The sequence below is a fragment of the Oryctolagus cuniculus genome, chromosome 1 (genome assembly GCF_964237555.1).
Source record: "Oryctolagus cuniculus chromosome 1, mOryCun1.1, whole genome shotgun sequence".
NCBI lineage: Eukaryota > Metazoa > Chordata > Mammalia > Lagomorpha > Leporidae > Oryctolagus > Oryctolagus cuniculus.
The window spans coordinates 22,255,792-22,268,500 of NC_091432.1; the positions used below are offsets into that span (position 1 = coordinate 22,255,792).

The 12,709-nt window shown below is 38.5% G+C and overlaps 1 protein-coding gene across 6 annotated transcripts in view; it reads right to left on the reverse strand.

Annotated features, from left to right (window-relative positions):
- The window catches only part of TTC17 (tetratricopeptide repeat domain 17), a 147,674-nt gene that overhangs the window by 88,530 nt on the left and 46,435 nt on the right, over positions 1–12,709 (reverse strand). For all 6 annotated transcript variants that reach the window (XM_017346067.3, XM_002709063.5, XM_051826131.2 and 3 more), the window contains 6 exons: positions 11,419–11,565; positions 10,045–10,160; positions 9,724–9,889; positions 8,101–8,178; positions 7,738–7,962; positions 204–390 (listed from right to left, as the gene is read on the reverse strand). In XM_017346067.3, the coding sequence (XP_017201556.1) occupies positions 204–390; positions 7,738–7,962; positions 8,101–8,178; positions 9,724–9,889; positions 10,045–10,160; positions 11,419–11,565 (919 nt within the window). The remainder of the gene's footprint in view (positions 1–203; positions 391–7,737; positions 7,963–8,100; positions 8,179–9,723; positions 9,890–10,044; positions 10,161–11,418; positions 11,566–12,709) is intronic.

Below are 12,709 nucleotides of genomic sequence, written 5' to 3' on the forward strand. Positions count from 1 at the left end.
ACTTAAGCCATCAACTGCTGTCTCCCAAGGGTGTGCATTAGTAGGAAGCTGGCATTGTGAGTGGAGCCAGGACTTGAACCCAGGCACACTGATAATGAGACACAGGTATCCCAACTGGCATCTTACTGGTGAGGCCAAATGCCCACCCCATTTTCTGAGTTCTCTTGAGCTCACGATTTTGTCAACATTTAACAGCTGCTTACCACTGCAAACAGAAGAGGTGATGTTGTACAGAAAAGGGTAAAACTGCATACAGCGGATCAACTTCAGGCTGTTCTCACACTCTGGGCATTTGGTAGTTAATTTCAAAGCCTGTCTAAAGGCTTCAAGTGCTCCACTGATATTCTTCAGCGCAAGGTAAGCATTTCCCAGGCTCAAAAAGGTCAGGGGCTGAAAACAAACAAAATCAGCACAATGTTAATGAGTTTTATGAGTTGCAAAACCTTTATATTTTATGTCTTTTGGCTTTTCTTAGGTTACTCCATGCAGGTTATTGCTAACTGTCTGTTTTATGCACACTAGACAATTCTAAACTGTCTTACATAAACAAATTTATTTTTTACCTTTTATGAAGATAAATAAAAATATAAAGTTTGCAACTCAATGAATTTTTACATACATATAGATCCCTACAACTGCCACTTGGCTCAAGATACACTAAGGACATTTTCAGTACCCCAGGAGGTTTCCTTGGGCTGTGATACTGTGACATCTATCACCATAGATTTATTCTGCCTTTTCTTAAACTTGACTCACAGAAATGGAATCAAACACCATGTTCTCTTGTATGTGACATACAATGTCATCCATTCATAGCTTCCCCCCCAATCTAAAACTCATTCATGTTTCTGTGTGTACTGATTGCTTATTATTTTTTGTCAGATGGACGTCTAATGCTATGTGCTATGCATACAGCAGTTTGTTCATCCATTCCCCTTCTGATTGGTATTTGCAATGTTTCCATGTTCTTGCTATTATGAATGAATATTTTTACACATTTCTTTATCAGAAATTTTATACACATTTTCCTAGGCAGGCATGCATTTACTTTTAGTAGATCTAACAGTTTCCCAAACTGGATGAACAAATTTACATACCTACTGGCAAGTATGAGAATTCATTGACTTTGTACTATCAGTTGTTTTAATTTTAGCTATTTTAGTAAGCTGAATTGGCATCTCACTGTGGTTTTAATTTGCAGTTCCCTGAAGAGGAATAATGTTGAATATTTTTCATATGCCCATTGGCCATTTGAATCTTATTTCTGAAGTGCCTGTTCTTTTCTCCATTTTAAAGAAATTAGGTTGTCCTTGATTTAAAGGCGTTTTCTCCATTTACTAGGTATTAGCCCTCTATTAGAAATATTTCTTACAAATATCCTCTCTAGGACTGTGGTTTGCTTGTTTACCCTCTTAATGGCATCTTTTAATGAGCAGGAATTATTAATTTTAATGAAGGTCCATTTTCTTCTTTTATAGTTCATGCTTTTTGAAATATCTACCTACTACAAGGTCAAAAGACATTCTCCTGCATTTTCATCAAGAGCATTATTGTTTCCTTTCACATTCTGGTACATGATTCACTTCAAATTAATTTTCTATGATGTGAAATAGGAGTCAAAGTTTTTATATTTTTCCACAGGGATATCCTATTACTCTAGCACAAATTATTTAGAAAACCAAAAAGCTTTTCTCCCATTGAACTTCAGATGTATTCTGTCATATATCAGTGACCATATATGGGGGGATCCATTTCTCTTTGAATATCTTGGTGACAACACCATACTGATTTAGTTATAGTTGAATCTTGAAATCTGGTAGCGTAAGCCCCCTAATCTCTCCCCCTCAATTTTTGGCTATTTTAGGTCTATTTCTATGTAGGTCTGAGAGTCAACTTATTAATACCCATGCACATATATGCAACTGTTAGATGTTTTAAGGTGGAATTAAAGCCATAAATCAAATTGGAGAGAATGTACATACGCAACCGAAACTGCCAATTCATGGACAAGATATAAGGGGTCTTCAAAAAGTTTGCAAAAAACATGTATTTTTTTATTTAGTCTTCTTTTAAAAAAAATTTTATTTAATAAATACAAATTTCCAAAGTACAACCTTTGGATTATAGCAGCTCCTCCCCCGCCCCCCATAACCTCCCTCCCACCCGCAACCATCCCATCTCCCACTACCTCTCCCATTCCATTCTTCATCAAGATTCATTTTCAATTATCTTTATATACAGAAGATCAACTTAGTATATACTAAGTAAAGATTTCAACAGACTGCACCCACAAAGACACACAAAGTTTAGAGTACTGTTTGGGTAGTAGTTTTACCGTTAATTCGCATAGTACAACACATTAAGGACAGAAGTTCTACATGGAGAGCAGGTGCACAGTGACTCCCGTTGTTGATTTAACAATTGACACTCTTATTTATGACATCAGTAATCACCCGAGGCTATTGTCTTGAGCTGCCAAGGATACGGAAGCCTCTTGAGTTCACCAACTCCGATCTTGTTTAGACAAGGCCATATTCAAAGTGGAAGTTCTCTTCTCTCTTCAGAGAAAGGTACTGCCTTCTTTAATGGCCTGTTCTTCCCACTGGGATCTCACTCACAGAAATCTTTCATTTAGATTTATTTATTTATTTATTTTTTTTTTTTTTTTTTTTTGCCATAGTATCTTGGCTTTCCATGCCTGTGAAACTCTCATGGGATTTTTAGCCATATCCGAATGCCTTAAGGGCTGATTCTGAGGCCAGAGTGCTGTTTAGGGCATTTGCCATTCTATGAGTCTGCTGTGTATCCTGCTTCCCATGAAGGATCACTCTCTCTTTTTTAATTCTATCAATTATTATTTGCAGACACTGGTCTTATTTAAAAAACATGCATTATTAAAAAAGGAAAAAACTATGCATGGATTTCAATTTTTATGCACTGAAATAAACATATTTTAATTCCATTTTTCAAGAACCTTTTGAAGTACTCTCATATACTTTGTCTTTTCTGTTAGCAATGTTTTCTAATGAGTCCAGAAATCTTGTATATTTTTCTTTAGATTATTCCTACATATGTGATGTTTTCTAATGCTATTATAAATAGATTTTATATACTATTTTTAAACTGTGTGCTAAGACTATTTTTATAAATAGCCCAAAACAGTGGAGGATCGCCCAAGTGCTTGGGCCCCTGCACTCGCATGAGAGATGAGGAGGAAGCACCTGGCTCCTGGCTTTGGACTGGCACAGCGCCAGCCGTGGTGGCCATTTGGGGGGTGAACCAACAGAAGGATGACCTTTCTCTCTGTCTCTCTCTCACTGTCTGTAATTCTACCTGTCAAATAAATAAAAAATTGTTAAAAAGACATAATAGCCCAAAAATATTCAGTTTAGGCAACTTTAACTGAAATACTCCTATGACTTTGAGAAGGTGAAGGAGAAAGCTATGAAGAAACTTGATGAGATAATATTTCAAGCAAAGAGAACAGAAAGTGCAAAAGCCCTGAGGTGGAATCATGTGTAGCATATTTAAGGAACTGTAAGAAGGTAAGTGAGGCTAGAATAGAATTAGCCAAAAGAATGCCCTCGTGGAGATAAGCTAAGAAAAGCCACGAGGTCATAGAGGACTGGACACTATTAAATATCCTTATGTTTAGAGTGGACGTTTGGTGCAACAGTTAAGATGCCACGTGAGATGCCCACATCCCATGTCTGAGAGTCTAGGTCGGAGTCTCAGCTCCAGCTTCCCTCTGATGCACACCCTGGGAGACAGCAGGCAATGATTTCAGTACTAGGTTCCTGCTACCCCCTTGGGAGACCCAAATTGAGTTCTTGGTCCCTGGTTTTGGTTTGGCTCAGCCCTATTTGTTGATAAGTGATCAGCAAATGGAAGATCTCTGTGTTTCAGTCTCTCACTCTCCGTCTCTGCACTTCAAATAAAAATAAATGTAACAAATTCTTACGTTTACCAAGAGTTATATAGAAAGCCACTGCAGGGATTTAAATAGTCAAGCGACAACATCTGACATTTTTTTTAAGGACATCACTGCTTGCTGTTTTAGAACAAACTGTATGGGGAGAAAAGCAGAAGCAGAGAAACAAATTAAAAGACTATCAAAATAATCCAAACAAAAAACAGTAGTGGTTTGGATCAGATGGTAGTGGTGATAATGATAAATAGTGCAAATCTTGATGCATTTTTTTTTGACAGGCAGAGTTAAGACAGTGACAGAGAGAGACAGAGAGAAAGGTCTTCCTTCCGTTGGTTCACCCCCCAAATGGCTGCTATGGCAGGCACGCTGCGCGGATCCGAAGCCAGGAGCCAGGTGCTTCCTCCTGGTCTCCCATGCAGGTGCAGGCCCAAACACTTGGGCCATCCTCCACGGCCTTCCTGGGCCATAGCAGAGAGCTGGACTGGATGAAGAGCAACCAGGACAGAATCTGGCGCCCCAACCAGGACTAGAACCTGGGGTGCCGGTGCCACAGGCAGAGGATTAGCATTTTTTTTTAAAGATTTATTTTATTTATTTGAAAGACAGAGTTACAGAGAAAGGTAGAGATAGAGAGAGAGGTTTTCCATCTGCTGGTTCATTCCCCAGATGGCCGCAACGGCCAGAGCCAGGAGCTTCTTCTGGGTCTTCCACGTGGGTGCAGGGGCCCAAGGACGTGGGCCATCTTCTGCTTTCCCAGGGCACAGCAGAGAGCTGGATCAGAAGAGGAACAGCCAGGACTAGAACGGCACCCATATGGGATGCCACTGCTTCAGGTCAGGGCGTTAACCCACTGTGCCACAGCACTGGCCCCTCTAGATTCATTTTGAAAACTGAATCAGCAAGGTTAGCTAGGCAATTGAATTTGCTCTCAGAAAGGTATGAAAGATGGCTCCAAGTGCTGTCCTGAGCTACTAGAAAGACAGCTTTACTGTTCCTGAACTGCAGAAAACTGGGGAGAACAAATCTGGAATAGTGCTAAGGAGTGTGGTTTTAGCCCTTAGTTTTTGAGTGCCCTCTATACATTTAAGCTGAGATGTCAAATAAGCTGTTGGATGGGAGAGTCTGGTATTCAGAGCAAAGATGACAGGTAACTCAATGGTGAATGGATCGTCTTCTCTAGACCTGGTGCTGGAACAACTGGTGTGTGTTTATGAATGAACTGATTCCTACCTCACACTACTAAGAAAACTTAATTTGAAATGAATCACAGACCTAAATATAAAACCTAAAACTGTAAAATAACTAGAGGACAACACATTTTAGAATCAACTACTTAAAGATCCAGCCAAAGCAAACAAACAGAATTAATGTTTTCCAAATGTCTTGTAAGGAAACTTTAAATATAGAAATAGAATTTAAAATTGGAAAGACTGACAAGTTTACGGGTAATTTTTAGATACAAATGTAAACAGAAAATATTTTTAACATGACAGATGGAATTAAGGATTTTATTGTATAGAATTCAAAATTTCAAAAAACTAAACTCTAACAAAATTAGCTTGTTACAACAGGGAAGTAACATTTTTAAATAAATAGGCTTAGTTCATAAATGCTAACCTAGAGATAGTATAACATGGCTGAGGACTGTGAGCTCCGTGGCCAGTCTACCTGAGTTCAAATGCAAGTTCTCTAACTTTCTGTAAATCATTTCCTTTCTCTGATCATTGACTCTTGGAGAATCCTCATCTATCAAAGGGGAGATTCTATGTCAGAGGTTTTTATGAGGACTGAATGGGTTATTACATGTACAATGCGTAGTACGGTACCTGGCTCCAGTAAACAATGAAGAAAAGTTAGCAGTTATTTCAACTGTCCAAGTCTGGTGATAATACAGGTAAAATGAGTATTTTTTAGACCATGATCATGGTAATATATATTGGCCCAAACCTTCTGGTGGATTGTTAGGCATTTAGTACCATAGCAATCAAAATAGCCCATGCTAATGACTTAGAAATTATGCTGCTAGCAATCTGTCCTAAGAAAATTATCTGTTAACACAGAAAAGGCCTTAAGCAGAAAGCATTACAGACAATAGCTAAGCACTGTCAGCAAGCAAATTTTTAACAGCAATAGAATAACTATTCAACCTTCTGTTGAGCCTTTATACAGCCATTTAAATTGATGCCTTTAACAACTATGGAGTAATAAATAAATATAAATAAAACAAGATTTAAAGATCACCTGTACAGTGGAGTTGCAATACTATGAAATATTTGCATGGAAGACACGCTTATAAGGAAGTATTTCCAAATGCTGACAGTTTGGGAGGGGGTGCTGGTGAAGGTGTATTTTTGAGATAGCCACCTTGATCCACTGATTTATCTCTCTGTTCTTTTTGGAGTATCATAGTGTTTAACAAACAATATTTTTAATATAATTAAAAATACAGGAAAGCAGCAAATCTCTAAAAGGAGTTCTTTTTTTCTGCAGAAGACTGCTTAATGGCCTTGGTGGATGGCAGTAGAAGGGAACCATGAGAAGTATCAAGGGAACATGGCTGTACAGTGTGTTCCACTTGCACACTGTCACTTCATCCCACTCCATGTCATTCACAACTGCGTCCTCTCTGTCCCACCCTACCAGCCCCTGGTACATATTAAGCATTCGATAAATACTAAAGTCCGGTTTTGGCTGGAGAGGGAACTGTGGTGCAGAGGATTAAGTTGCTGCCTGGGACACTAGGACCCCTTAACGGAGCACTAGTTCAAGTCCTAGCTGCTCTGCTTCTGATCCATCTCCCTGCTAATGCAGCTGGGAAAGCAGTGGATGATGGCCCAGCTACCTGACCCCTGTGACCCAGGTGGGAGACCCAGATGGAGTTCCAGGCTCTTGACATCGACCTGGTTCCCTGCACAGATTGCTGTGCCCATTTTGGGAGTGAACCAGTATGTGGAAGACTTCTTTCTCTCTCTGCCTCTCCATCTCTGTCACTTGCCTTTCAAATACATAAAGTGATTCTTTAAAAAAAGTATTTTTTGGGCAACTAAAATACAGTTGTGAATTTGTATATTTCAAAGAACACTCATAATAGGCAGTATTTTCTTTTCATACTTAAAATAATAGTTCACGATATCTCAAACCTAAGCCATGTGCACACCTTTTCTAAAGTTTTTTTTGGATATAAATTACATAAATATTTTAATACTTGGTATAAAGTCAATTTAACTATATGTTTACTGTATTGTGCCAAACCTAATATGAAAGCAATTGAAACATATATCCTGATTTCAGAGATACTAAATTATGAAACAAAAAGTGGCATCTTCAAAATCATAAACTATAGTAAATGACCACAAAGCAGAGGTATAACTCCACAGACTGCATGGGGGGAGATTCAGGGCATAAATATCAATTTACCTTATCCATCAATACAACCTTTCAACTGTGCTTTGGCTCAGATGATATATACAGACTAAAGTTGTAAGCAATAGTACATTAAGCATACGTAGGGTGTTTCATACTGACATAAAAAAGTGGCAGTTTATTTTTATACCTGTCATTCTTATTTAAATGTAAAACTGTAAACAAAGGATAACTGTAACTTTTACACATTTAAACTAAAAAAAGAACACATCAAAGTAAAAACAAAACAAAATATTTATGTCCTCTCTTGAAATATCCAATTGCTATTCTGAAAAGCAAAGCATGACATTTTTTATGCCTTCCCTAGAAAAACACAAATTGTACTTTTGAATTTGAGTTATCCTGTATAGTACACAGAGTCACAGAACAGCACAAAATCTCACCTCCGAGCTATTAATGGCCAAAGCTTGAAGCAGCAGCTTTGTGGCATCAAGATGAAGGCCATAGTGAATTAAAAGATTGGCCAAGTTGACAAGAGGAACATCCTGGTACTGAAGAGGAGCTAAATTCAAAGCCCTCTGAAGACAGGCAATAGCGAAAGTGCTGTTTCCTACTGCTCTCCAATACAGTCCAGCTTCATTAAGTATGAGCCAGACTGGAGCATTTGGCTGAAAATTCCAAAAAATATTTCAGTTAGCTCAAAAATGAAATATTTATTCTAAACAAGATCTTTAATAAGTACACTGCAACTTTTAGTTATAATTACTAAACATTTGAGTTTCAGATGTCCAAGGTAAATGACTCACCTTGTTAATAGCATGAAATAAGAAAGACCCAATTTCCTCTTCTGGGATAGTATAGTTCTTAATACGGGAAAGCAAGATCTGAAACATCAACAGGAACACTGACTCAATTGAAAATATTAGGAAAGACATCTGCAAAGAATTCCTCTAAGGGAAAGCTCTTACTCAAGCTTCTCAGGAACAGCTAAGTTGAACAGATATTTATAATCACATATACATGATGAGGTCACTGTCACACCAACAGGCGTTGGCCTTCTTGCATATGGGTACTAGTTCCCATTAACTAAAACAAATTAGAAGACATGTATCTACACACATACATATTTAAGGTAATCTACCATAAATCATTAAAGTCAACCTAACTGTCCAGAACCCAATGAGAAATTATTCAGAAGACAATTACATACTATAGTTGATACAATACAAATCTGCTATTTTCTCTAGCTGGAAAACACCAGAATCCTGATCAATCAACTTTATGGTCTTGCAGCATTTATATAAGTGTGTGAAATTCTAAAGCAGGGATTATGATCTTTTTTTTTGAAACTTTTTAAAGATTTATTTACTTATTTTTTGAAAGGCAGAGTTATAGAGAGAGGGAGAGAGGCAGCAAGACAGAGAAGAGAGATCTTCTATCTGCTGGTTCACTCTCCAAATGGCCACAACAGCCAGGGTGAGGCCAGGTGGAAGCCAGGAACCAGGAACTCCATCTGGGTCTCTTACATGGGTGCAGGGGCCCAAGGTATTGGGCTATTCTCTGCTGCTTTCCCAGACACATTAGCAGAGTGAGGGATTGGGAAGTGGAGCAGTCAGGACTCAAACTAGCAATCATATGGGATGCCAGCACTGTAGGTAGTGGCTTAATCTGCTGCACCAGAGTGCCAGTCCTAGATTATGGCCTACTTATCTCTGTATTTAAACACTCAAAAGAGTGCTGGCACATGTTAATTCTGCTTCAGAAAACACCTGTTGAATTTAAGTAGTTAACTGCTTACAGTTTTAAAATTAAGCTTTCAAAAAAGGTGGTTGTAATGTTATGTTTTCGCCATAAAGAGGTAAATTATTTAATTTGTGACTATGAAATGGCATCTAAGAGAGTAATCTATGTTCAGTAATAAGAATTCTCCAGTGATACATAAGTAACAAGCATTAAATAAAAGAGCATAAAAGAACTTATTCGTGATGTTTGCAAAAGGGTTATCAAATTAATACCAATTCCTAAGGACCTCATATAAGGCCAAAGCAGTACTGATAAGGCCAGGAAAGAGACTTCAAGCTTTCACACAAGTTTCTGGAGGCTTGGCGGGTGCAAAGCTCAAGTGAGGAGGTCAGACTGGCCTCCACTAGAGCTCACCTAGGTAAGCATTTCTGTGTTAGTCGTCTTTGTGACCCCCCAGTTAGAAGAATAAATAGAGCTCAGGGGGTCTACGTAAACAACAGCCCCTAGGAACACTTTCTGGAGCTCCTGTAGCAGCAAGACTGACTTCTCAGCTCCCGAACTCCTTAACTCTATCCTGCAGGTTTATAAACTTAAAGCTGCCCTCTAACAAGTTTTTGTTCCATCTAAGAGGCTTCCGAAGTCACCCAGAATGGACGGCAATAAACACCAGCCTAAGTGAGCCTTACTTTTCGTGCATGGTCATCTGGCATTTTGGCTTTCAGATCCATGCGGACCTCTAATTCTTTGACTAAGTAGGACAGGGTGTGGCTTTTTCTGAAGTCAGTTATGGAACAGTCAGGGGTTTGGGCCTCCTCTTCTGAAGAATAATCATCACTGGTGAGTTCGTGGATCCTGGCACAAGAAAAAGGAACAAGATTCATATTTTCAAAGTTTGGGTGACTTCAAGATAAGACTTAACCTTTCAAGTCCAAGGCTGGTGCTCTCAAAGAACCGCCAGACGACAACCATGCAGAATCAGGTGCTTTGCCAAATCCATCAGCACTTGCCTGAGTCCTTTGTTTTCCGGAGGCAGAAAATATGTTGGCAATTCCCCACCAACGGGGACTCTAGGGTAGCTTTCTGCACAGTCTGCTCTTTTAGGCCATAGAATGTGCTGTTTGTCCTAATAAAAAAGCAAAGTTCCCATAAATTTCTTTGGATTCAGTATTTCAACACGGTAAACAAACTTTTAAAAGAGTGTAAGTATACTGGGGTAACTGAACAGGACCGCACTATTTTAAGGTAAATATAGCTATTGTCTACAATATTCCTTCTACTGCAGATTATTAGTCTAACTCGGTAATTCTACTGGCTTTCCCACAGACTGGTTCAGGATTGGCAGGCTTAAATCAGCTGAGCCATTGAGACACATGGAGAAGAGAAGCAAGTCTTAGTCTCTTACGCTATATACAAAAAAGGAAATTGTTCGAATTGATGCTGTCATCTTATGACCAGAAAGAAAGTTTTTGGGTGAAACCAGTGCTATGGATAGCAGACTGAAATGGGTCACCCCTGAGATCAATGGGCTACTAATTTAATCAAATCTAGAATTTATCTTATGTCTGGGCTACTTATAATAACAGGCAAATTTTTATTTTGTTTAAGTGAAGAGAAGGTTGAGTTTGTGACTTGTACCTGAAAGCATACATAAGCTTAATAAACTGGCATAAAAAACCATTTTTCTCTGAACTAAGATCTTTTTATTGGCAATGACAAAGTTTAACAATTATTTTTTGATTTGCAAAATGTTCGTTTTTTAAATAAAAACAATTATACCAGATGCTTACAAAATTTATATCCTGACCTGAAGCTACCAAACTTTTGAAGAATTTGTATTATATAGAATTAAATCTAATTGGATATATTAATTTTGTTTTAATAAATACTTAAAATCTGAAAACTCAATGGTGAACACAAAACACACGGACTTTGCTTTCACAGTTTGGTATTTCCATTTGCAAATGTATGGTTACTTATAACTAGCCTAGAAATGCATATTTACTCTTATAAGCTCCAGGGTAGCAAGCAGTTTATATACTAAATTTCTAATCTGAACCTGGTACATAGCTGGAAGCTCAATGAAAGAATGTTGATTACACAGACATATCTCGGATTACGCTTAGAAACCTGCTAAAGTTGGTAATTATACTCACAGTACAAACTTTGGATTGAAACCAGGATGTCTATCTTCCTGACTTGATTGCAAAGCAGTCAAGGCAGATCCTAGGTCTCACTCATCCATTCTTGAGCAGAAAGTTACTAAATTTTGTTGAACTAAGATGAATGGTGTTCAGGGCCACATTAATCAGAGGTTGTGGGCCACTTCTCTAAGCAATCTTGTCTGTTTGAGAAAACTTGTTCACTGTTCTCTATTAACTTACCCTATATGCATCAGAGTCCCTGCCCCAGATCCAGAGAATAGAATGGGCTACAGGGGAAGACTTTACAGAGTCACTGACATCACTCTGATTTGCTTGAACATCAAAGTTCACAGACATCATACTGGAGGTTGATGAATCCTCACCAAACTAGAAGATGAAAAGAAAAGTTCAAATTACAAGTGGAAAAGGAATTACAGCCAAGACTTAATTTAAACCAAAAAAGCTAGTGATTATTCAAAATTAGTAGGAAATCAGAAAGTGGGTCAGTAATAAAGCAATCCAACATTTTCATTTTTTTTTTTTTTTTTTTTTTTTTTTTTTTTTTTTTTTTTTTTTTTATTTTTGACAGGCAGAGTGGACAGAGAGAGAGACAGAGAGAAAGGTCTTCCTTTTGCCGTTGGTTCACCCTCCAATGGCCGCCGCTGCAGCCGGCGCACCGCGCTGATCCGATGGCAGGAGCCAGGAGCCAGGTGCTTTTCCTGGTCTCCCATGGGGTGCAGGGCCCAAGCACCTGGGCCATCCTCCACTGCACTCCCTGGCCATAGCAGAGAGCTGGCCTGGAAGAGGGGCAACCGGGACAGAATCCGGCGCCCCAACCGGGACTAGAACCCGGTGTGCCGGCGCCGCAAGGTGGAGGATTAGCCTATTGAGCCACGGCGCCGGCCTCAACATTTTCATTTTAAGAACTATACCCCAAGAGCATTCTCTTACAGATAACACAAAGTTGGCAACTTCTAATCAACATTGCCACTGGAGAATGAGAAAAGCAATTGTTTGGATTGTTCTCCTGTCCCATTACTTCTTTTTTATCGCTTAATCTCTTTCAGGTTTAACGATGAACTAGTTTAGAGATTTGGTTCATTATTCTTCTCCCCTGCTTGGACTAAAATAATCCCCATAAACTGAGGGTGGTGTGGGTAGAACAAGTTTTCTTAAGGGTTTAAATCAGTTATTGCTTAGAAATTATACACTAGCAACTGATTCTGAATAAATCTTTAGAAGTAAAAAGTACAAAATGAAAGAACACAAAAATTCATAGCTTTCCTCCAAACCAAGACAGACCAATGTTTGATGGACAGAGTCAAAAGATAACAAAGTTCTTGTGTATTTCTGAAAACTGGCTAGATAAGGGAAGGGAACCATAAAAAGGATAGGGAGGAAAGACATGAGAAAAAATGGAATTAATATGATTGATTTGTAGCTCTAGGCCTTTATGAACAGAAATGGGTTTCTACATTCTATAGTGGTGATAAAATTTTATGAATATAGACTTTTTAAATTCATTTTCACT